Here is a 26663-nt window from a genome sequence, read left to right as displayed (position 1 = left end):
GTTATGCCTATTTGCTTGTATCTGTGGCAGAGCTGAGTAATTTTGGCAAAAACAGCATGGTCTGCAAAGCCTAAAATATCTCCTCTGTGACCTTTTACTGTAAAAGCTTGCTTATCCCTGTTTCAATGTGTCACTCCCAGCCGGGGGTGGGGAGAAGTGAGGGGTGGAGGGTGCATAAGGAAGTAGAAAAGAGCAGGGCCCTTGAATCTAGGGAAGAGGGGTTTGAATCCTAGCTCTAACCTCTAACTAAATGCAGGGCAAGTTGCTTAACCTCTCTGAGCCTCAGTTTTCTCATCTGTAAAATAGGAATAATACCATCAAACCAATGGATTATCAAATAAAGAAGCCCTAACTTTGTAAAAGCCATGCTTAAATATATTTTGGGTCGCATCACATTAAAACTTCTAATATTCAGCAATCCATTTTTGATCTGCAAAAACAACCATTTGGGGTATTTCAACCTAGTAATATACACTCAGTAAATTCCAGTTTGTCATAGGCAACATAGACTGATATTCTATAGTGTTGAATTGACCCTGTTTTCTCACAAAGCCTTATATATTCTCTCTCCTGGTCAGTGTCTTCACCATGCAGCTAATTCCCTCTGCCCCAAACCAAGTTTATGTCCCTGGGGCCTCCACGTTACATACTCCTGGATATAGTTCTCCTTTCCTTGTCTCTACTCCAAAAACACTGCCATTTTAGGTCTCATCAATTTTTGCTTGGACCATTGCAGTAGCCATGAGACTGCTATTTCTGTTTCCACATGTTCCCTCTCCCCATACCCAGCTTTTATGCTGCTACCAAAATAATTCTACATTTCTCCAGATGTTTTCACATTTCTCTATGAAACACTCCAGCGGCTTCCATTGCTAATGGCCATGGTTTTAAAAAGAGAAACTACTTATTCCAAGCAAAATCTTAGAGGCATTCTGGGAGAGGTGCTCATGTCAGAGCCAGAGTTACAATTCCAGTGTTGGTCTTCGGTCCAGCTGACTGAGTTACTGCCGCTTGGCTGAAGGAGCCGTGTTCTCTCAAGCCTTGGTTAATCCTTCCGCCTAGGGCCCTGGCCACTCCAAGTGTACTGGAGGACTGGCGTGAGTGAGGGCTGTTTACTGTGGTCCTCAAGGAGGAAATACACAAATGGAGACAATTTGGGAGCTTTCATAGCAAGTTGAAATAGCCATGGCATCCAAGCTCAGGATCACTGGGTTTGTCTTTAGCTATACTTGATTTTTCTAGCAAATCATACCAGTATATGGTGGATTAGACATTTTAAAAAGAAAGCCAGTTTTTTTGCCATATTTACTTGGGCACGCTGGCTAAAAGAGGTCCTTCTCTGCTTCTCCCACTAGGCAGGTTTCTATTCATCCTTCAAGATTCTGTTCAATTCCTCTCCCTTGGTGGAGGCCCTGGCAGCTTTGTTGACTCCCTGCTTATCCACCTGGCCTCTTGGTCAGGCAGCTCTGAGACTGGGTGAGTGCATCCTGCAGACCAGGCCCCTTGAGAGCAGAAATGGCACCTATTTGTCTATCTCCCACTAAGAAGCCAGCTTATAAACATCTTTGTTAAACCAAATTGAGTTTGCAAGGCAGGAGTTTGAATCCTGACTTCTCCAATTTTTTCCTTTGCTTTGTGATGTTAGGCAACTTACTTAATCTCTCTGTGCCTCACTTTCCTGTAAGGGAATGATCATTGTATAGTTACATAATAGAGAAACTGTAAGTATAACAAGGGCCTTCCCTGGCTCAGTTGGTAAAGAATCTGCCTGCAATGCAGGAGACCCTATTTTCCATCCCTGGGTCAGGAAGATCCCCTGGAGAAGGAAATAGCCACCCACTCCAGTATTCTTGCCTGGAAAATTCCATGGACAGAGGAGCCAGGCAGGCTACAGTCCTTGGGGTCACAAAAGTCATATATGACTCAGCAATTAAACCAAGTATTGACAAAGCTTAACTTATAGTTGATGCTTAATAAATATTGACTTTAATTTAGCTCCTTTCCCCTTGACTTTTTTGTCCATTAGGGCTAATGAAGTGGCATTTTTTTTTAAGTTGTGGTAAAACACACAAAACAAAAAGTTACCATCTTAACCATTTTTAAGTGTGCGGCTCGACATTCACATTGTGCACCCATCTCCTCCTTTTATCCGTTGTGAATAATACTGCTATGAACATGGTTGTTCAAAGGTCTTTGAGACCCTGCTTTCAATTCTTTTGGATATGTACCCAGAAGTAGAATTGTTGGGTCATATGATAATTCTATTTTTAATTTTTGAGAAATCCCCGTACTGTTTTCCATAGCAGCTGCACCATTTCCCCAACAGTGCTAATGAACTTTTATCTAATCCTTCACATTATTTTCAACCCAAAATAGGTCCTTGCAAGACAAAAAACCAGTAAGGTTTGATTTATTTTATAAACTGAGATAGTTACCTTCGACTTTGTTAGTTCCAGGCTATAACCAGAGCTGTCAAATGGACAAGAATTTTTTTTTTTAAGAAATCTGTCATCAAATAATGGAATGATTGGAATAATCACCTGAAAATATCCTTTCTTTGCATTGTAAATTTTCACCTCATAATCGAAGCAGTGGCTTGGAAAAGCAGAAACTGGTTTTTCCCAGTGGATAGAGAGACAGGTTCCTTTGATCTCTGCCGTGACGTTCGCTGGAGAATTTACTCGATCTGTGTTAGAGAACAAGGGTTTGGTGATCATGGTTGATAAGTGCAGTCCACCCACATTTCTCAAGGTATTTCCAAGCTACATATTCTCAAGTATTTTCCTCCCGCATTTAACCAACAAATCTGCAAGCCGCAGAACTCTGGCAGCCCGCATCTGACTCCCATCTTACAGCTACAGGAGAGATCTCTTCTGTAAACCTCAAAACTTCCTACTTAAACAGTCTCAAATGGTTGAATGCCCTTTCCTTCAGCTTATTAAGGCCCACCCCACCATCCATTTTTGCTTCCCAAATTGGGCCAACCTGAAGATAAACCTGCTCCTGGAGCGGTGTCCTGGGGACCCAGCTAAGCCCTGTGCTATGGGACAGGTGTGTGGCTGGGCTGGTCACTTCCCCTTTCTGGGCCTCAGTTTTTATTTCATTTTGGTTTGTGTGTCTTGTTTTCGTTTGTTGTGAGGATTTGGTTTTTTCTTACAGAAAAAGAACGGGTTGGGCTAAATTTGTCTTTGCTTATAACTCCATAGTTCTTTACCCTGAAATCTCACTTGATTGTTTTATGGCCGTTTGATAGGGTTGGCAATTATTTCTAATTGAGTGAACTTGTCTAAAGTTATGTGACTTGGATCTCACAATTACTGAATCATAGGAACAAGCTAAAAATGGGGCCCTCTGGCTCCAGAGCCTGCCATCCCTTAAGCCGAAATGTTTTTCACCAAGAGAACATTTATTTCTTTTAGTAATATGAGGAGTTGGTCTCAGTAAAATGAAAATCATACAAGAAAATAAATGTCCATAGTCTGTCCCAGGCTGTGTCCATTTTCATATTAATATCATTGTTTCATAGGTCTCTCTCAGTATTTTTTATTACCTGTTTTCATGAACGTGACATTTTTAGGTCATTTAATATGACCTAAAATATGCTGTTGAAGAGAATTGTATAACCTCTTTAGCAAGTACTCAAAAAGTTATACATCCATACACATATGGATGATGGAAAAGTAGAAACAGATACATATGTCACAAACCACATCCTTTAAATAATAACATTTTGCGTATTTATTGGATACTTAGGCCAGGCACCATTCTAAGCACTTTATAATTATTAACGTACTTAATTGTCACAAAGACCTTGTAGGAAGAATTGATTTCTCCCCATATTTCAGGTGCAAAGCCTGAGGCACAGAGAAATGGCCAGCTTGTCTAAGGTCGCTCAGCGAGTGAGTGGAGAAGCCAGGATCCAGGGCCAGGCAGCCTGGCCCCATAGTCCACACTAATAGCCACGCCATCACGGAAACCTTGAACATGAAGCACCAGAAATGCTCTGTGAAGGGCTCCCGATGAGTTTCATTAATACAAGTATTTAGGATGAGGGAGAAGGTCTTCAGTTTTGCAGACTGAACAAGTGAAAGCTTAGCTCGTATGCTTCAGTCAGAGAATCACATGGTGAGGGAGATCTGGTAACTTAAGAACACCCAGAGGAGAGAGTCCAGAGGGCAGAGGACTGTGAGAGGGATGCACGAGAAGCCGGGGGCAGAGAGAGCTCAGGATGAGAAACCTGGCTGCCTTTGTGTAGCTGAGGGACCTTCTGGTGGGGAAGGAATCAGACTTGTTTGGGGGTGATGCCAACCCCTCACAGGATCCGTGGGCAGACATTTCACAAGCCCAGCCAGAGCTGCTGAGTGGTGGTCTGGGCTTCTTTCAGCAGGGAGCTCACTTTCCCTGGGTTCTCAACTAGCGGAGATTTTATCCCCTAGGGGGCATTTTGAAATGTCTGGGGAATTACTAGGGCCAACAAGGACCTACTGTATAGCACACAGAACTCTGCTCAGTGTTATGTGGCAGCCTGCGTGGGAGAGGAGTTTGGGGAACAGATACAGGTATATGTATGGCTGAGTCACTGCCATGCCATGAAATTATCACAGCATTGTTAATTGGCTATACTCGAATATAAAATCAAAAGTTAAAAAAAGAGAAGACTAAGTTTTAGAGATCTGCTGTTCAACATTGTCCGGATAGTCACCAGTACTGTATTGTGCACCAAAGATTTGGAGGATACATCTCATGTTACCTCTTACCTCTCTTACCTCAATAAAACTAAAATTTAAAAAATAAAAATCATTAGGTATTGAGGTTAAAAAAAAGTCTAGGGACATTCTTATTGTCACAACTTGAGAATGGGGTGAAGTGCTGTTGGCGTCTAGCAGTTGGAGACCAGGGCTGCTCCTGGACACCTTGTAAAGCACAGACAGCCCCAGAGACTTCTTTGGCCAGATAATATGAGTAGCGCCGAGGCTGAGAAACCTTGACCCTGTGGTTTTTAAGCAGGAGCCATGTGGTCGTTCAGTATTAGATGAGTAGCCAAACTAGGTGATATTTATAAACCCTCCCAGTGCTGAGATTCTGCAAAACTAGGTGATATTTATAAACCCTCCCAGTGCTGAGATTCTGCAATTCAGTTATTCTGGTTTTGTGTCAAGGCTGTCTTACCAATGGCATGAAGGGCAAAGAGCTGATCAAAAGGCTTGATCGCAGCTCCCTTGCTAGAGCCGTTAACATACACTGCAAGGTAGTCTCGCCCTTTGCTATTGATGAAAGTCCTGGGAAACCAGCAGGCAACATTTCTCTGCAGGACGTCTTTGCTGTATTCCTGACATTCTTCAATCCAAGAGCGATACCTGTATTGGAACACTCGTAAGTTTTTAAGGCTAGAGGAAACACCCCATTCGCATAAGTGAAAATTGGTACTAACCTGTAGTAGAGGAAGTACTGTGTATCATCAGGGGCATCCTTGCCAACAAGCCAGGTGCAGTGAAGAGAAACTTGGTATGGTCGTAAGTGTGTGTAATTATCTGCTTTCGTGTTTGTGGTGCAAGTTAAATTCACAATCTCAGTTCCAGGAGACCCTAGGTGGTCAAAAATTGGAAAAAAATAGCAGATATACATATACATGAATTGTTTCACATTTTGCTGTACAGTGGAAAGTAACACAACATTGTAAGTTAATTCTATTCCAACAAAAAAAATTTTTTTAAAGAACAAAGCATTGCCACGACAGTTTTTGATAGTTTCTTTTAAACTCATAGGGATTGGGGACATCAAAAAGTAATTGTCACCACACAGTTATAGAAACCTATTTGCAAAAGGTCATCTTTCTGGGGGATGAACTAAAATGACTAAGCCCTACTTTCTGACTTCAAAGTTTTACAGCTTCTTTGCAGGGAGGGTTTATATGTGATAGATATTAGAATTCAAGAGCAGTGTGATAAATTGTCATTCTGAGCTTGGTATACAGCAGCCTCAGGGTTCTGATGCTCCATTGTCAATAACTAGTTATGACTGAGAGAGCTAATTGGGGAAGGTCTCCAACGCCACTTTGCATCAGAGAACGAAGTGATTCATTAGGTAGTATCCAAATGGTTCATGAGGGACAGAGGTTGCCGCTCAAAAGGAAAGTAGTTTTGGCAACATCGCAAAAGAACACTGCCTCTTTAGAGACTCAGTACACAGACTAGTGTGTTAAAGTCTACTTTAGGTCACCATAGAGCACTGAGTAGAGCTCCCTGGGCTATAGACTCCGTTCTCATTAGTTGTCTGTTTTATACGTAGTGGTGTATGTATGTCAATCCCAGTCTCCCAAGCCACCCTACTCCCTCTTCCCCTTTGGTATGTTTGTTCTCAATATTTGTGTCTCTATTCTGCTTTGCAGATAAGTTCATCTGTACCATCTTTGTAGAGTCCACATGTGCGGTGCTTAGTCGCTCAGTTGTATCCAACTCTTTGTGACCCCATGGACTTTAGCCCTCCACGATCCTTTTCCATGGAATTCTCCAGGCAAGAATACTGAAGTGAATTGCCATTTCCTTCTTAATATATGATACTTGTTTTTCTCTTTCTGACTTACTTCACTCTCTTTGACAGTAGGTCCATCCACATCACTGCAAATGGCACAGTTTGGCTCCTTTTTATGGCTAATATTCCATTGTATATATGTACCACATCTTTATCCGTTTCTCTATTGATGGACATTTAGGTGGCATCCATGCCCTGGCTATTGTAAATAGTGCTGCAGTGAACATTGGGTTTCATGTATCTTTTTGAAATATGTTTTTTTCCAAGTATATATTCAGGAATAGAATTGCTGGGTCATATGGGAATTCTATTTTTAGTGTTTTGAGGAACCTCCATACTGTTCTCCATAGTGGTTGTATTAATTTATATTCCCACCAGTAGAGTAGGAGGGTTCCCTTTTCTCCACATTCTCTCCAGCATTTATGTATATATTTTTTGATGATTAGTGTTACGGCCAGTGTGAGATGATACCTCGTTGTATCATTTGAGTTGCATTTCTCTTTATAATTAGTGATGTTGAGCATCTTTTCATATGTTTGTTGGCCATCTGTAGGTCTTTGGAGAAATTTCTATTTATATCTTCTGCTCCTTTTTTGATTGGGTTGTTTGTCTTTTTGATATTGAGCCTCGTGAGCTGTTTGTATATTTTGGAGATTAATCCCTATCAGTTGCTGTGTGGGCAGATATTTTCCCCATTCTGAGTATTGTCTTTTCAACTTGTTTATGGTTTCCTTTGCTATGCAAAAGCTTTGAAGTTCATTGGATCCCATTTGTTTAATTTTGTTTTAATTTTCATCACTCTGGGAGATGGGTCAAAAAAGACCTTGCTGCAATTTATGTCAAAGAGTATTCTGCCTGTGTTCTGGTCTAAGAACTTTTTAGTGTCTGACTTTACATTTAGGTCTTTAATCCACTTTGAATTTATTTGGGGGCTATATGTGTGTGTGTGGCTGATTCACTTTGCCGTACAATATTGTGTTTCTGCTCTACAGCAGTGTATATGCAGGTATATATGCATGTGTGTATATGTGAATATGTATATATATATGATGTGTGTGCATATACATACACGTGTGCATGCATGCTTGGTTGCTCAATCATGTCTGACTCTTTGTGACCCCCATGGACTATAGCCCACCAGACTTCTCTCCTCTGTCCATGGAATTTTTCAGGCAAGAATACTGGAGTGGGTTGCCATGCCTTCCTCGAGGGGATCTTCCAGACCCAGTGATCCAACCCGAGTCTCCTGTGGCTCCTGCATTGGCAAGCAGATTCTTTACCACTGAGCCACCTGGGAAGTCCTTATATATGTATACATATGCATATACACACACACACACATGTATACACACATTTTCATATATATATATATATATATATGTATGTGTATACGTGTGTGTGTGTGTGTGTGTGTGTATACTCTCTCCAGGCACTAAATGACCAGATAATCTGTGCCAAGTATAGTTTAGAGTTTCTGAGGTCTGCTTCTCTCCTAGTTTCCTTCCAAGGAATGATGTGGTGTGAATTCAGTCTGATTCAAGGCAGAAATAATGACATTTTCATTATTGTCACCCCACATCAGTGTGCTCAGAGAGCAGTCGAGGTTGCAGAAGAGTATGAAAGGCTTGTTAAGGTACACTCCGGTTACTCACTGCAGGGACGTGGAAACGTGCTTTAGTGTACAGCAGATGACGACTTGTATTTGTGGTCTTCTGTCTACCTTAGATTCTGTCTCCGCGTGTGACATCAAGCCTACTGTGAACTGGCCGCTGTGTGGTCCAGACATCATGTTCTACTGAGTGAATGGGAAGATCTTCATGATGCTGCTCTCGGTCATACACACGATGTGGGAGGCATGGCCTTTTCATGCAGTGATGTGATGAGAGGATAGTTTGACTGTTGGCCACAGCCAGACTGGCCCAGGCCATGGTTGTTATGTGCAAGTACACACATCCCAAGACTTGGTGGCCCGTTCTCCCTTTTTCTTTCTCTGTTCTGTGTGTGTGTGTGTGTCTGTTTGTCTTCAAGGTTTGAATCATAAGTGTCACTGGTTCTAAGTATTAGAAACCCCAGCTTTCCACAGAAGGACCATATAGACATAGTAGGTGTTAATCTCTTTGCTCATGGCACTCAGGCTATCCAGTCTCATGGCTTCTATGAACTGTCAGCACAGTTTTCTTCAGTTTCATTTGAGAGGTCATACAATCGTAAACATCCACCAGTGTGACAGGGAACACTATGTGTGAAGCCTGAAGCACATGCTGTTTGTATGCTGGTGCAGGAAAGCAGGAGACTCCGCCCTGCGCACAGGGCAATAGGATGGCAGGGTTAACATCTATTTACTGTGAAAGATAAAGAATGTAATGTTGTATGTTGTGCCACATGAGTAGCACAGCATCCCTGAATGAGTTCTGAAAGGAACAGCAACCCTCTGTGCATCAGATGGAAAAAAAGGGGCTTCCCAGAGCAGATACGATTTGATTTGGGCTTTGAAGTATAGGAAGAATTCAGAAAAGCAGGCCAAAGAGGTAAGCTCAGGGCAGTGAGGGCTCAGAGGCAGGACTGTGCTGGTGTGGAGGGGTCATGGTTGGAAGTCATCTGAGAAGAGCAGAGGATTCATGTGGGGAGCGAGTGGAAAGATGTCCTAGAATCCAGTTATGAGAGAGCTCAGCTTTTGTTTACGACTCCCTGTCTTCTGAGCCGGGGAGGAAGAAGAATTCTCAATGTTTGCAGGGAGCCGCTGGATGGGATTGACTGGGTCACACACACTAACCAGTGATCTCTGTCTCGGAGAGGACGCGGATGAGGTAAAAGAACACTGTAGGGATGAGTGACTGACTTACAGAGAAAAGCGAGGCGTGTTCCTCTCCTGACTTCCCCATGTTTACAAAGGTCTGGAATTGAAAACCAGGCCCTCAGAGACCTGCCTTACCTATTGGGGCTTTAAGTTCTGCAGAAACCCAGCTGCTGGCTTGTAGGGAGTGGTCGTTCCAGGGCACTGTCCGCACACTCGCTGAAAAGCCTTTGTGAAGGATGGTTATGAGGTTTCTTTCAGTGTTCCTGGTTTCGTACTAAAAATAAAACCCACAAGTCATGATACGTAAAGGGGAAATGACCTTCAGAGAACTATTTAATCAAATAGGAGTTTTCTTCCACTTTTTAAATGGCATGTAAACACAATGCAATGCAATCATTCTGCTAGAAAAAAATCAAACCCAGTGTTTCAAGGTTATGTTCTTATCCCTAAACTCATCAATCAAGTTGTACACGTTAAATAGGTGCAGCTTTTTACCAAAAACAAAGAGGTTTTTAAAATGAATAAACAAATTGTCCAGTTTAGATTGGTACATGGTTTAAAAATACATAATGAAATATAGAAAATAATTATTCAAGGATACCTGAATTAACTGCTTCTTATAAAAACAAACAAAATGCTACAGTTCAGACTCCAGTTTCCTTTGGCCACCATCTCTGGCTCCAATCTCCTCCCCAGAGGTAAATTTTTGATGGAGAATTCTCTAGAATTCCATATTGACTGACATAGTACTGCTTCTCCCTTTGTTTGATTTATGGCACATCCGCTCGGTACCTGGTGCTTTACTATATCCCTTCGGTGAACCTGGGGCTCTGGGATCTTAAGTGACTGATGGAGGTAGTAAAGGCAGGAAGTGGCTGAACTGGGATTTGAATTTGACCTTTTCTGTTAAGTACAATGGCCCCTGTCCTCTTTTGCTTGGTTATTTTCTTCTGTTCTTTTGAATATTTTAGAGGCAACATAAAATCAATATCTCAACCATTGTAGCTCAGAAGTTACTAAACTTTATTGTTAAGTGGAAGAATTGGTCCCACAGTTAAAAATGTTCCGAGCCACTCTTTTAGTGCAGGTATGGCACTAGTTCTCAGCCATTTCAATAGAGACATTGCCCTCCTAGGAACATTAACAGAAAGCTCTGTAGTGATTTTCTCTCTTTTTAGTTAAAATTTCCTTTAATAAGGAAAATTCAGTCTAGGTAAGCATTGCCATCAGAATAAACACTTACATCTTCTTCTTGTGGAGCATTTATTTTCACATGATATCCTAGCTGGATATTGCTTTGTTCTTGATCAGGATTTGGTTCCCAACGTAAAAGAACTTGAGCTAAATTGACAGCTTTAATGGTGAAATTGACTGGTGGTAGAAGTAAAACTGTTGATCAAAAGAAAAAAGCCATGCAATGTTTAATTATATGGGACATTTTAAAATCACTAAATGTTTTATTGTGTGGTATAGTATTTTATTATGCTATCAGACTGTATAACACTGAAATAATCTTAGGAAAAGGTTCTTTAGAACTGTTTTTAGCTCATTATCTTTTTTACTTTGCCCAGGTATTTACCTATAACACCTACAGGTGTTTTATTGAAATATGAATAGTTTACTATATTATTATTCAATATAATAATTTTCAAAGGGTCATTATCTATTAATGGACTAAAATAATATGTTCGTTTGTGGGTAGCAATGTGTTTAATGACATGGAATAAAATTGAATAGAAAATATCAGGTGCATCAAACATAAGAAGTCCTATTTCATGAACTTCTTATTTGTTCCATAAATATAGTCACATATTTGTATACTGGTTCAGGATGTAAAGATTTGTTTCTTACTATGATTCAAGGTCAAAAAACTTGTAAGCAAAATTACTCAATCAGCATTTATAAACAGAAAATGTTTTTTCCGCCCTCATGAACCACTCTCTAACAGTGTCTTCAAAATCAAAGCTTTCATTTAAATTACAATATCAATGCCTGTTCTTAGAAATCTTGGGAAGCACAGATGATCAAAAAAAAAAAGAAAAAAAATACAGCCACAGTTTTATCACTGAGTGGCATTAACATGTAATACATTTATTGTCTTTTTTTCTTGAGCATACATTTATACAACTTTTAAAATTTTTGCTAAAGTTGGGCTTCCCTGGTGGCTCAGATGGTAAAAAGTCTGCCTGCAGTGCAGAAGACCCAGGTTCAATCCCTGGATCAGGAAGATCCCCTGGAGAAGGAAATGGCAACCCGCTTCTGTATTCTTGTGTGGAAAATCCCATGGACGGAGGAACCTGGTCGGCTACAGTCCATGCGGTCGCAAAAAGTCGGATGTGACTGAGTGAATTCACTTCTTTCGCTTATAGTATTGTACAATTATGAAACCTTTGATGAATTTACTCGTCAGCACATTTCCACTGACATTTAATATTTAATAGCTTTCCATGACTCTGCCTCCACACCTGCTGCATACAGACTTCTGGGGCTCTGTCTGTACTTCACCGACCATTATGGTAGCCACTGGCCACATGTGGCTATTTAAATAAAATCAAAGTTCACTGTCTTAGTTACGTGAGCCATATATCCAGTGCTCAATAGTCAAGTGTCATTGGACAGTGCAGATACGAGAACATAGTCATTATTGTAGCAGGTTCTCTGAGTGCTAGTGGGGGACTCATGTGATGGGTTGTTTGTTTGTTTGTTTTTTTTCCCTAAACCCAGTGATCAATAAGTTTCTGAACCAAACATAGTGGAAGCTTCTTATTCTTTGGTTCTGAGAACTTGGAGAGGACTTTGAACTATACGCTTGTCTGGGAAGGTGTCCAAATACGGCCAACCGGCTGCAGCTTTATTCTGAGTGCCCGTTTACACACACGTGGAATACGATTTCCCACTGCAACATAAAATATCCGCTTCAGCCAACTTTGCTTTCTTAAAATATAATATGTTTAAAGAACTGATATTCTGATAAGAATAAATGTTCCATCCCTTTTTAAAAAAATCATGATTTCCTAATTGAGTCTTATTTAGGAGAAAGTAATACTATCCTTTTTTGTAATGTACTTATTTTTTTTTTAATTACTGAATTTAATAGGTGGTACTTACATTTTTTATCAGGAAGTAAGTCTGCTTGCAGTATTACTGCTGCCCCCAAAAGAATCAGTAATTCAGGTGCCATGATGATCACAACCTACGGAAAACAGAAAGAGAAAAATCCAAATGGCCACCTGTTGCCATTTCTAAGAAAAGCTGGTAGCTCCTTTCTAAAGAAAAGTATAGTCATTTGGCCATTTAACAGACATTTATGAACTTTATGTGTTAGAAATACAAATATGAACAAATCTTGGATTTTGTCTTGCCAACATGGATCCATAATCTGAGAGACAGAATGAAGTGTAAATCAATCATTGTAACTCCAGCTTCAAAACTGCTCTAGTAAAGATGTGTATAAGGAGCAGAGAGACTTCTGAATTGAGTCCTAAAGGATATACTAGAGTTCTTACACACACACAAGTGAGGAAAGGCATCCATGGTGGCACATGGAGCCATGCGAAGCCAGAAGAGAGAAAAGAAAATAGAAAAAGGTTGATATTCTGTGAGAGATGACAGCAGATGTTTGAACAGTAGAAGACAGAGTTAATCAAATTGAATATGAATATCATTACCAGTTTCACTAATAAGAATTTACATATGAGCATGACATGTCCAGCATGACAAAGAATTTAAATCTAAAATGTTTACATGGATAAAAGACGCTTTGTATCACAAACCTGGAATAAGTGTTTAGTACTTCAGACTTCGTAGAGGCGGAGTTTTTTGATGAACCCAGAAAGAAATAGGCCATTAAAGGGAATGAAAACATAGTTATAGGCCTGAAGAAAATAAAACTGATATTTATTTTAAATTAAAAAAAATAAGCAGACAATGAATCTAGAGTAGAAATATTAGCATAACTCAAGTGTAGCGGTCTGAAAAAAATAGTTAGATTGTTTCAGGAACATTTTTTTTTAACATGTGAAAGAAAAGATCTCTTGTTGAGAATTGTAGATTAGAAATCTTGAATGTTTCCTTTGAAAATTTCGGAAGGCATTTTTCATATGACCTTAACAAAAATAACATTCTGCCTGCTAAGTTTTGTCCTCCCCCCACCAGATGATGAGGGTGTGTAGTTATCCAATTTACAATGGTGAAAAGATGGCTAAAAAACAGACCCAGTCTCAGGTCTTCCTCCAACTGTAAAACCTATGTTCTACACTTAAGTGACACAATTTTTAATTTAAACTTTTATTTAAGTGATGTGATATTTTTCAAACATAATTCTGGTAGAACCACAGAGGATAGGTGTTGGCTAAATGGATACATTCAGGAAGAACCAAAAACCACACTTTCTTCACTTTTACTACTTACTAATGAAATTAGTAAAATGTCACAGCAGGAAGACAGAAACAGCATACAAATCAATTAATTTCTTTTTCAGATAAACTCAAGTATTGCTAATCAGAGTTCTGCACTTTTTAAAGACGTTTTCTTTTGTATTGAGATATAGTTGATGAACATGTTGTGATGGTTCCCGGTGCACAGAGAAGGGACTCAGCCGTACATGTCCATGTGCCCTTCTCTCCCCAACCCCCTCCTATCCAGGCGACCACATAGTGTTGAGCAGAGTGCTCTCTGTCCATGTGCCCTTCTCTCCCCAACCCCCTCCTATCCAGGCGACCACATAGTGTTGAGCAGAGTGCTCTCTGCAGGTCCTTGTTGGTTTTCCATTTTGGACACAGCAGTGTGTACTGTCCATCCCAGACTCCCTAACTGTCTCTTTCCCCACCCTTCCCACCATCTTCCCATCATCTTCCCATAACCAAAAGTTGGTTCTGTTAAGTCTGTGAGTCGCTTTTTATTTTGTAAGTTCATTTGTATCATTTCTTTTTAGATTCCGCATATAAGGGATGTCATACAACATTCCTCCTTGCATCTAGAGTTCTGCTCCGTGTGATAAGAATCATCCTGTTTCTTTCTCTAATTTTACACCATGTAGAAAAAGAATTTTTAAAACAACAGTAACGATAAAAGCAGCTGTTCTAAAGTTTTTAAAGGTTTCAGTAAGTGAGAATATTAAGGATTTAAAGGCACGTCTTGGTAATTTACTAAGCCTAAGAAGCAAAGATAAGAACTCCTTAGAGACTTCCCTTGTGGTACAATGGTTAAGACGCTTGTGCTTCCACTGCAGGGGCAGGCATGGGCTTGATCCCTGGTTGGGAATTAAGATCTCATGTGCTATGCAGTATGGCCAAAAAAAAGAAAAAAGTGAAAAAAAATCCTAATAGCTTCCTCTTCAAATTTAGAAGGCAATGTCTTTAAAATTTCAGTATTTCCGGAAATAATATTACACGTGTTCTAAGTTTTCACTAATCATTATTACTAGGAGGAATTCTCAGTCAGAAAAAAATGCAAAATTGATTTTCCCCAAGTGAGTTTTACTGGCAAAGTAAGTAGTGTGTTATAAATAGTACTTGTAAAAATAATAAATTGCAATTAAATTTTGAAGTAATAAACTATCACATGCCTCAATGTGGAGATAATTGAATATTTCACATAACCAAGCAGTCTGCCCTAGAATTTTTTATGTGTTCTGATTTTATAGCTGATGAAAACAGAATTGTTTCTCAAATTTGACCAAAAATTTGTGATGATCAATTTATCAGCCATAAAACTGCCATGCACTTTTTTTTCACATTTTACTGTGATATTCTGTGTTTAAAAGGATGATAACTTTGAATAAAAGAAGTTGTCCTATAGACAACACAGAATACTCAACTAGGAGTCCAAATACTAGCAAGAATAACCATTTTTTTGTGAGCCAGATAAATTCAGTAGAAGCCTGGTATTACTGAAGGTTCAGCAGGTGACCCTGTATTTTTCTATAATTCTGTTTGCTCTGCTCATTCCCTGAAAGCACCTTCAACCTTTGCTCATGTCTTCTTAATATTTCTGGTCCGTGGCAGAGCAGTCACTCCTTCTGGAAAACGAACTTGAATCTTTTGGGGTCATCTCTTTGATGCAGTGATATACTGTTACGTAGATGTCAGCTGGGTAATATTTTGTTGTACAGTAGGCTGTTTCACTACATTAAAATGTATAGAAATAACTTGTTCAGAATAACTTGTTATCCATTCTTCTCATGGATACTAAAATCCAGCAGAAAACCATTAAATGTTTAAAGTAGATTCAAATTCAGCATGAAGCAAACATGGGTTGCCTACCTGTCAATACTATTATCAGAAAGGCATGCTCAGTCTCTTAGAAAGACCATGGGCCACCTGTTCTTGTCGTATTTCATTGGCTTGCTCTAAAATTCCTCGAGTGCTCTCTGAGAATCTGGCATCTGGTAGTTGTTATATTCTTTGAAATTTGGGAGTAAACAGGAGCACCATCGCTCACAGTACAGATGTTTCTAGAAAGCGGGGTGAAGTCCTGACAATTGTAGATGAATTTCCCCAGTGTTCCTGAGAATTGGTCAAGTTCTACTGAAGTTCAGACTTAACGTTTTCCCCACTCTCTTTCCAGATTATTTTGCTGCCGAGGTCGTTTGTTTTATAACCAAAGTTGTATTTACCCTTTTTAAAGAAACTTTTTGAGTCAGCTGTGGTGACAACTAATTAAAACTCAACTTCAGTGCACAGACATTGAAAAGCAACTGAGAGGATTCATGGTCCGTTAAACCCTCAAAAGTAGAGTTTACTTTTTACTTCCTTTTTTTTTCCTGTACAGTGTAATCAGCAATAAAACATATCTCTTGGGGGATGAAGAATAAATAAATAAACCAAGGTGTAAAATGCAAATAACATGTTTAGCTAGGTATGTTGCATTACCCCCAAGTGAAAAATTGTGCATAGTCCTAAAAATATGAGTCATTAGGAGCATATATAAGGCATGCAACCTTTTTTTCTGCCTTACTACAGGACTTCTGATTAATTTTCTGAAATAGTCCATAAATATAACTCAGTGATTCAAACTGTTGCCACAATCATAAAGCCTTGTTAGCCAAGGTGGAAATGGTGCTGCCACCCTGAGTATTTGGGAAATGCTGGCAGAAAGAGTTTGCTGCCCAAATCTCCTAATGGTTAAATGTCTTCCAGCTAATTGCACTTGATGCCATGTCATCCCACATCCACACTCCCCTGTTCCCAGGCATACCTGTCTCCTTCGGTTGATCCTCTCATTTCTGATGACCATCCATGCTCAGCAGCCGACAGCCAGGACCACCTCCATGTTGTCAGTGCTCTTGGCTGCAGCCGCAGCACCTAACACAGCTTCAGGCCCAGGGCAGATGCTGCATATGCCTGGCTCTACACAAAATAAAGGCAAATTAATGCACAGCCCTTAACAAGTCGAGCTCTGTAGGGAAAAACCTAGCAGAGGGACAAGTTAGATTAGAGCACAGCAGGCAGGGAGCACGAAGCAAACCTGGGCTGTCTAGGGGGAGATGTGATACTCTTGGTACCTTGCCTAAAAATTTCCCCAAGCAGCATTTCAAGTAATGGAAACAAATGAGGTGATTTGATTTGCCAAACTTTATTATGTTTGAAATGCAAACAGTTAACAAATAGCTACATACATTAACATATTTTTCAGTAACTATGAAAGAAGGCATACCCTTTCACGAGAAATATTAGAAATTGTACCGGGTAATTCAGTTTTCAACCTGATGATTCATTAAATTGGGTATCAAATACATTAATCAATATGGCTATAAAAAGTCACTTTTCATGTGTTAATGAGTTGTAGGCTCATAGAGTATTAAGAGAATCTGATTTTTTTCCCATGTCTTCCTTTCTCTTTTTTTTTTTCATTCCATCCAATTTTTCTGTATATATGGAAACATGTTTACACTGATTGGGGTGAATATTTAATAAAATAGTGAACCTGAAACCGAGTGAGATATTTCAGCAAGTTTTTGGAGATTTTATATACAATCAAACAATTTTTTTTCAAAATCCCAGAACCCTGAAAAGAAACAGAAAGCAGAATGCCTTCAGTTAGAGCCAGGGCAGCCATCTCCTCTTTTTGTTTCTGCATTTGTAACTTTCTTATTAATTCAGACTTCCTCATCAAGTTATTTTACCCTGTACCCTATTTTTTAAACTCATATATTTCCCCAGAAAACTTGGCAGAGTCTGTGTTCTAATTTTAAGCTCGGAAGTATCTGCAACAGCGGGTAACAAGCGTCTTAAACAAGAATCAGCAAAAAACATAGCTTTTATTCCAGTGTGACTCACCTTCACACAGACTACACACCTCAGTTACGTAGCCCAACACAAAGGAATAGAATATTATACACAGAGTGGACATGACTGGCCTGATAACATGTCTATAGTAACGTTATTAGTTCCATTCCTGCTAATCATAGAGTTCTAAGGGGTTTTGTTTTCCCCATTTCTTCATGTAAAAGTTTGCCATATATTTACCAGTCATTCTCTCATTTTTTCTATTCCCCACCTGCCCCCATCCCTGCCATGTAATGAAATTATTAGGAGGTGGAGCCCAGGGTGGTATTAGAGAGAAAAAAGAGGCATCTGCTCACTCTGAGATGAATCAGTTCTGGATCCCCACTTACGGAGAAGTGCAGTGGCCTTGCCATCAGAAGCTGCTGCAGGGCACTGAAAATGAACCTTATCTCTGTATACTTTTGACTTAGAGGCAGATCTTCTTCACTGTTTCATCATCGCAGCTATAATGGTTACAAACTCACAGCCAGTTCCCTTGACGATGGGAGGGCAGCAGGGCTCCTCTAAGCAAATATCAAGGAGCATCTGTGAGCAGGTAGTTCTGGATGAGCCTTAATCCTATAACGAAACTCCTGAGGACTAAACTGCTGTTGAGTGAAGGCCCTCTCTGTTCCTGATAGCCACTATCTGATAACTGTCTCATCTGCATTTTCACTGTCTTTCTAGATGCTTTGCTCTGTTCAGGAGTTTCAGTAAACACTGGCTCCTGGGTGGCAAGGTAATACATTTTTCCTGGGTACTTTCCAGAATTTCTGTTTTCTTCATGTGCTTTGTTCAGCTGGAGGATTTTTTGTGCCACTGTCATACAGTACCAGACACACGATGTAACAGAAAAATGGGGAATCTACCGCTCCCTACAAGCTGAGCAGCAATTTTCAGTTTTCAGAGGTTCCTTAAACCTTCTCTGCTGTATTAGCAGGTCCTGCGCCCTCAGATAGATGGGTGTGTGCTGGGGGCGGGGCAGAGGAGGGAGACACAGTTTCGGTGTCACGATTGCTGGCCTTGGCGAGTCTGGATCTCCCTGCACGTGGGGACAGTGGCCGTGTTTTTCTGTGCACACCCAAGACCTGCTGTCTCTCATCTCCCGGTTCCTCGTGCAGCACCTAGCTGGCCTCCCCTCAGTACCTTCAATTTAAGTAAACCTAGTTGGGTTCTCTGTCCTTTGTTCCATTTCTGTCTAGGGAATTTCCAGGTGAGTGACTTGCAAACCCGACTTTTAAAAATATGTTTCCCAGGGTTTGAATAGATGAAAATGTCACTTAACGTTATTAAGTGCCTGAGGCAGGTGGAAGTCTTTCTCTTTTAAAGGGTATCTCCAGGCTTAGCCCATGGGGGTGAGAGTAGCCCCTGAGAAGTGGGAACAGAGGGGCCCAGGTCCCCACAGAACTGATGCGAGAGAGGCAATGGCCAGGTGAGATGAGGGGTTCAGTTTACAAGATGAAAAATAACAGGCACCCCAGTGAGACTTCCTGCAAGTCAGTGAATGTCTTCTGCAAGGACAGCCACTGGGACTCCCAAAGTAATCATTTTAGCAGTTGCCAAAAAAGAACCGGATCAGTTGTTACTAGATGATCTGAATAAACGTGATTTTCCTTGGGGAAAGGAAAAGTTGAACTGGGAACTGAGAGAGATCCATTTATTTGCTAAGATGGACCCAGAGAAGTTTAGATACAGTATCAGCCGTCTGACCTACTTTTTAGAGTCCTGCATCTAATTTTGGTTGCAGCGTATTTGTCATCCTCGAAACCTGAAAACTAGTTACCAATCATTGTGAGGGCAATAATTGCTGGCCAGAAAGGCTGTTTTAACATTTTCTATGTTTCTTACATGCATTTATTCAAGAAATATTTATTAAATCCATCTATGCAACATGCCAGAAGCTGTTACAGATATAGAGGAAATCAGACCTGGCTCTTCCCCTGGATACCATCTTTCAAGGTATATGACACTTTATCAGCCATGCCAATATTAAAAACCCAAAGAAATAAGCTTGCATTTTGTTCCCATGCCCTATTTCCAAATAAATCCAAGGAAAGTAAGAGGCACAGCTTTGCGTAGTTTATTTTTTGTGGCAAGAACAGTCTTCTTTAGAATAAACTGCCGATGTCCAAAGATAGTATAATGGAACATGTTGGAAGAATTCACATAAATGGTTTTTCAAAAAGTGAAACAAAAATTGGCCTGAATTTTTTTTTTTTTTTTGCTGTTTAGTTTTAATTGGAGGATACTTGCTTTACAATGTTGTGTTGGTTTCTGCCACACAACAACATGAATCAGCCATAGATGTGCATATGTCCCTTCCTTCTTGACCTGTATTTCCTAAGCAGCAAAATAATCCAGGTTTAGCCAGAGTATAGTTGAAAATGTGAATAGTAATGCCATGGAAATTAGGATTATGTGGTTCTTCCTTGAACCCTTTTTAAAGGCACTTGCTAAAGATTTTACCTGTAGGAATCCATTCTGTGGAAAATGTGAAATACAGACCAAGATTTATCTGAGAGAGGGGAAGTAAACACAATGCATTGTACTTTGACTTAAAATAGTAAAAGTAGTGTGGAAATGGTTAAGAGGAATATATAATTTTTTCAAGATTGAAATAGGTTGATAATAAAAGGAGTGTTTATCAAGAACTGTTAAACACAGAGTACTATGGAAAAATGCTAAATAAAAACAACAGGAGTGCAAATATATATACACACATATATGTGTGTATGTATGTATACATACTTTTTTTTTTCATAATCTCATATTCTATAAAAGACCAAAATGATAGGCATGGTTATCTCTAAGTGGTAGGTGTTTTAGTTAGCTATCGCTATAGAGCAACCAACCACAAACACCATAGTGGGAAACAGTGATAAGCATTTATTTCTTGCCCAAGCTTCAGAGTTTTGTCCAGGGTCTGCCTAATTTGGCTGGATTCCAGATCACGGAGTGGGTTCAGGTTTATTCCAAGCATCTGTTGTTCACTTGAAACCAGTGGACACAGAAGGTATATTCTTTTCATGTGATCCCAAAAGTGTAAGAAAGTAAGATGAACTGGACACGAGCATTTGAAGGGTCCGCTTGTGTCACATTCACTGACATCCCAAGAGTCAGGACACATTGCGTGGCCAAGCCCTGAGTCACTCCCCCCATCTTGATAAGACAAGGGTGTGCACGTTTATAACCACAGGAGAGGAGTGCGAATTGGAACCAGTAGCTTGTTCTACCACAGTGGGATTGATCTTTCCTTTACATTTCTTTTTCTAAAATATTTGTTGTTGGTTTAATTTATTTGGCCGTGCTGGATCTTTGCTGTGGCACTTGGAATCTTCAATCTTTAGTTGTGGCATGCAGAATCTTTTAGTTGAAGCCAGCGGCATCTTTACTTGGGGTATACAAGTTCTTAGTTTTGACATATAGCATCTAGTTCTTTGACCAGGGATCGAACACAGGCCTCCTGCATTGGGAGCTTGGAGTCTTAGCCACTGGACCACCAGGGAGGTCCTTTAATTTCTTCTTATGCTTCTATTTATGCAAATGTTTACTCTACACAAATGCAGGAATAATTTTTTTTTTTTTTAATATTAGAGAAATAGAGATAAATGGAATCGAATTGAGAGTCCAGAAATAAACCCTCACATTTATGGTCAACTGATTTTTTGACACAGGAGTCAAGACAATTCAGTGGAGGAAAAAAAAAATCACTGTTCAATAAATAATGCAGAAACATATGCAAAAGAATTATATTCAACCGTTATAGCTCACAGCATATACAAAAATTAACTCGACATGGATGGATGTAGAGATTAGCATATTAGATGACATACTATGTCAGACAGAAAGACAATGTCACATGATATCACTTGTGTATGGAATCTAAAAAAAAATAATACAAATGATCGTATTTACAAAACAGGAATAAACTCAAAGATATAGAAAACAAACTTATGGCTACCAAAGAGGAAGGGAAGGAGGGATAAATTAAGAGTTTGGGATAAATAGATAAACAGGAAGGTCCTACTATGTAGCACAGGGAACTATATTCAGTATCTTGTAATAACCTATAATGGAAAAGAACCTGAGAAGTAATATATATGCTCACTTTGCTGTATAGCAGAAAGTAACATATATATATATATATATATATACACACACACATATTTACATACACACACACATATTTATGTACATACACATACCCAAATCAAAGTAGATACCAAAAGCCAATATGCACATGAAAAACTGCTTGACATCATTATCACAAATTAAAACCACAATGAAATACCTCTTCATACCCACTGGGGTGGCTAAAATGAAAAAGAAAGGCAGTAAGTAGTATTGGTGAGGATGTGGAGAAGTTGGAACCCTCAGAGACTGTCGGTGGGAACGTAAAATGGTGCAATCACTTTGAAAAAGAGTCTAGTGGTTTCTCAAAAATGTTAAACACAGAGTTGCTATATGACCCAGCAATTCCAGTCTTTAGCAAACACCCAAGAGAACTGAAAACAGACAGCCACACAGAAATGTTTACATGACTGTTCATAGCAGTATTCTTCATAACAGCCAAAAAGTGAAACAACAGAAGATATCCGTCAACTGATGAATGGATTGAGAATCTCTGTGAGGAATGTTATGAAACCTTAAAAAGGAATGAAGTTCTTAGGCATGGTATAACATGGATGAGTCATGAAAACATAAAGCTAAGTGAAAACAACCAGTTCACAAAACTGACTTTGTATAGTTCCACTTATATTAAACATTTAGAATAGGCAGATCTATGGGAATAGAAAGTGGATTAGTGGTTTCCTAGGGCTGGATGGTGAGAATTTGGGCAAAATGGTAAGTGATTGCTAATGGGTTTGAGGTTTCTGTTAACATTATTTTTGATTGGAGCATAGTTGTATTACACTGCTGTGTTAGTTTCTACCGTGCAGCACAATGAATCAGTCGTATGTATACACATATCCTCTCCCTTTCGGATTGCCTTCCCATTCATGCCTGTCACCGTAGATAATTTGGTAGGGTTCCCTGAGCTGTGCAGTATGTGCTCATTAATTGTCTGTTTTCTACATAGTTTCAGCAGTGTATATATGTCAATCCCACGCTCTCAATTCCTCCCACCTGCTTCCACTTTCCCCTGCAATTGTTCTCTACTTCTGTTTGAGGGTTCTTTTGAGGTAATGAATGTGATAAAATGTTCTAATATTGATTATATTGATGATTGCCAATTCAGTGACTATACTAAAAGTGGTAGGTATATTTTATGACATGTGAACTATGTCTCAGTAAAGCTGCTATTTAAAAAAAAATAAATGAGCCAACAGGATTTAAATAGTATCCCAGGTATTAATTGAACAACCCCAGTATAAGATCAATCAGTTTACAGTCTGTGCTGCTGTGCTTAGTTGCTCAGTTGTGTCCGACTCTTTGCGAACTGCAGTTTGCCAGGCTCCTCTGTCCATTGGGATTCTCCAGGCAAAAATACTAGAGTGGGTTGCCATGCCCTCCAGGGTATCTTCCCAACCCAGGTTTCCTGTATTGCAGGCAGATTCTTTACCAGCTGAGCCACCAGGGAAGCCCCTTACTGTCTATAGCTAAAATTAAAAGCATGTGTTTATTCAGCAAGGAGTCTGAGTAACTTAAGCTTTTTCATTTCTCTACTCAGTGATCAGTTTTATTTTATTAATTTATTGTTTCCAGTTTTACTGAGATATAATTGACATTTAACAGTGTATAAGTTGAAAGTAAACAATGCAATCATTTACTGTAAGTATATAGTGCAAAAAGATTTTGCAGGGACCAGTTCTTTGCTCTCAAAGCCAGATACAGGAAATTAACTAGAGTGTAAAAAAACTAACTAAAAGTTAAACTTACTTCATTAATTCATTAATGTAAATCAGCATTCTGTTTTAGCCTAGAAGGAACCTCCTTTGTGCTTGAAACTGTCAATTGCTTGATATACATTGTCATACAATAACCCATAAACTTATTTTATATGTGAGTAAACTGAGGCTTAAAGACCTTACTTAGCAGAGTTTCTTTATAATGTTTTCCAAAGCCATTTTTCCCAGGATGGCAGAGCTTTATAATTGATAGTTATCTTAAAAGAAACAGTAAAATACATACTTTACTGGGGGTAAATATTTTATTGAATGTTGGCAGGCGCGGAAGGTATGAAGGGAAGATTCCCCTTGAGAAACTTTTAATTATTTGAGGTTGTCTGAACTCCTATGGGAAAACCTGTCTCTGATTCTACTCTATTCTGAGTGTATGTTTAAGTGCTGCATTCACGTGCCAATTTTATTTTTGTACAGAGTATTACATCTTTGTTTCTACAACTAGATGTGAGGACGGGTCTTTATTTTATCTGGCTTGGTTTTATCAGAATCCATTAGGGTAAGCAGTGTTAAGGAAAGAAGAAGAGGGGGTTGGTGTTATTACAGCAGGGAATTCCAGATGAATTCCTATGAAGAATATAGTGTAGAATATCCGAAGGAACCTGGTTTAGATCCGTCTTGGTTCTCATCTGAGGCTACTGATAAGTCAGAATTTTGAAGGTGATTATTCTCAGTCTTTAGGGCTTCCCTGATAGCTCAGTTCTTTGGAAGGAATGATGCTAAAGCTGAAACTCCAGTACTTTGGCCACCTCATGCGAAGAGTTGACTCATTGGAAAAGACTCTGATGCTGGGAGGGATTGGGGGCAGGAGGAGAAGGGGACGACAGGATGAGATGGCTGGATGGCATCACCGACTCGATGGACGTGAGTTTGAGTGAACTCCGGAAGTTGGTGATAGACAGGGAGGCCTGGCGTGCTGCGATGGGGATTGCAAAGTCGGACACGACTGAGAGACTGAACTGAACTGAACTGATAGCTCAGTTAGTAAAGAATCCGCCTGTAATGCGGGAGACCTGAGTTCGATCCCTGGGTTGGGAACATCCCCTGGAGAAGGGAAAGGCTGCCCACTCCAGTATTCTGGCCTAGAGAATTCCATGGACTGTATAGTCCATGGGGTGGCAAAGAGTCAGACACGACTGAGTGACTTTCACTTCACATTCTCAGTCTTTACCCTTGGGCCTCTGTTCTTTTAACTATTACCAAAGTCCCATCTTTTAAAATTAATGACCCAGTATGAAATTTCAGAACAGTTAAAATTGATTTGTCTATTTACTCACCTCTTTTAAATGTAAAATAAAATTGTGTTTGTGTGTAAAATCCCCCAGCACCAGAGAAAATCGCAATTCTACATTTGCTGAGAAATATCTTTATTTGTCCTCTGGGAGATCTTAAACTTTAGTTGGCTTCTATTAAACTTTTATGAGAACAAAATGGGTGAATGGCTTTTTATTCAAACAGGTACTTTTTGTTGTTTAAAAGAAAGAACACATACTTGAAACAGAACGTGTTCTTTTAAACAAATTACTCAAAAACAAAAAAGTAAAAATATGAGGGACAGGTTTGAGTAAGATAATCACTACCACCCCAAAGTTGCAGAATATTAAAATTTTGTCATAATTATCTGACTTTGTCTAAATATTGCTTCAGATATCTCCCCAAGGAGGTCGAGTCTGCTGTCATTATAAATTCATATCTTTATGTGAATTCTTAGTCTCCCTTCTCTGTTCTAATATAAAATGCAAATGCTCCTGGGAGCTGTGATCTGTTTAGGAAGGCTTTTGCTAAAAGGTCCTGGCAGGGGAAATAACAGAACTGTGATCTGAAGGGCGTCATGGTGCCATTTAATAGTTCTGCCTCCGTTAAACCTTGTGTTTTTACTTGAAATCAAACCACCTGCCTAAAATCCAGGAAAGGAAAAAAAAAAAGGGGAGGGGAATATATTCAACATTGAGGTCCATGCCACTAACGTCACATGTTGGCCAGTCAGTTGTTTTGTGACATAACAACCCCTGGGTTTCCTGCATCTTCCCATCCCCCAGTCACTAAAGCACGCATGTGGGGTTGCAGTAGGCTGTGATACATGGTGCCCTGAAGATGTCCGCAGATGTTCCCAGAGCCCATCGGTGCACCACCTTACATGGCGGGTAAGAATAGGGTGAGGGTATTTGATAGGAAGCTGATCCTGGGCCATCCAGGGGCCAGTGTCATCACAGGGCTTTCGTAAGGTGGCAGGAGCAGAGAGGGGAAAGACTGCATTATTTTGGTGTGCTGTAAAGATGGAGGGAGGGCACCACTAGCAGTTGGAATGTCTCCAGAAGGAATTTAGCCCTGTGCACCCGTGTTATACTTCCGACCTCTAGAACCATGAGGTAATAAATTTATGCATCAGGCCCTTCCTGCCATTCTCCATGTTGCTGCAAGACGCATCACGTGAAAACACAAATGGGGCTATAAAAAGCCCTATGGAGAAAACCCCTAATTTCTTTGTATTACCTTCTAAAAGAAATCCAAATGTCATCCTGTCAGGTCCCAGCCTTGTGCTGGACCTGGTCCCTGTCTGTTTTCCCAGGTTTATCAGAAGACAGTGGTGGTTTCAAGGTCAGATGTCTGGATTCGCATTCTGCTTCTGCCACTTACCACCTGTGTGACCTTGGCCAAATTAACCTCTCTGTGCTTCAGTGTCCTCATTAGCAGTTTGTAAAGGTTGATATATTAATACAATGCCTAACACTGTCCTAAGCACAATATAAATCATTAGATGAACTTATTATTGTGAGTATTCACAAATGTCATTGGCTCATAAAGGGAAAGGGAAGTCGCTCAGTCGTGCCCGACTCTTAGCGACCCCATGGAGTACAGCCCACCAGGCTCCTCCATCCATGGGATTTTCCAGGCATGAGTACCGGAGTGAGGTGCCATTGCCTTCTCCATTGGAACCAGTTGGGATTGGCCAATTCCTTTGTCAGGTGAAAATCTCTGCAGCGGAGTCAGGGGACTAAATTGGGTGGTGTCGCTGTTCGTGTCGATGGTGCTGAACTCTAGGCGTGGCCAGAGCTTTCCTTTGCATGACAACTTCCGGTAGGGCGGGGTCAGGTTCGCTCTCCAAAAAGTGGATCCATTTGCCATCATTTCCTAGCTTCTGGTTGTTGCCAGTGATCCTTAGCA

At 40.0% G+C, this 26663-nt stretch overlaps 1 protein-coding gene across 2 annotated transcripts in view; it reads right to left on the bottom strand.

Moving 5' to 3' along the window:
- Positions 1-16877, bottom strand: part of IL5RA (interleukin 5 receptor subunit alpha) — a 42498-nt gene extending 25621 nt beyond the window's left edge. For both annotated transcript variants that reach the window (XM_002696967.6, XM_010817628.4), the window contains exons 1-7: positions 16526-16877; positions 12437-12521; positions 10572-10717; positions 9464-9602; positions 5432-5585; positions 5170-5357; positions 2541-2686 (exon numbers count right to left, since the gene is read on the bottom strand). In XM_002696967.6, coding sequence (XP_002697013.2) covers positions 2541-2686; positions 5170-5357; positions 5432-5585; positions 9464-9602; positions 10572-10717; positions 12437-12521; positions 16526-16564 — 897 coding nt within the window. In that variant the 5' untranslated portion in view covers positions 16565-16877. The remainder of the gene's footprint in view (positions 1-2540; positions 2687-5169; positions 5358-5431; positions 5586-9463; positions 9603-10571; positions 10718-12436; positions 12522-16525) is intronic.
- Positions 16878-26663: the final 9786 nt, after the last annotated feature.

Source organism: Bos taurus, chromosome 22 (assembly GCF_002263795.3).
Source record: "Bos taurus isolate L1 Dominette 01449 registration number 42190680 breed Hereford chromosome 22, ARS-UCD2.0, whole genome shotgun sequence".
Lineage (NCBI taxonomy): Eukaryota > Metazoa > Chordata > Mammalia > Artiodactyla > Bovidae > Bos > Bos taurus.
The sequence above is the reverse complement of the archived record's forward strand: the minus strand, read 5'-3'. Positions and strand labels throughout refer to the sequence as shown.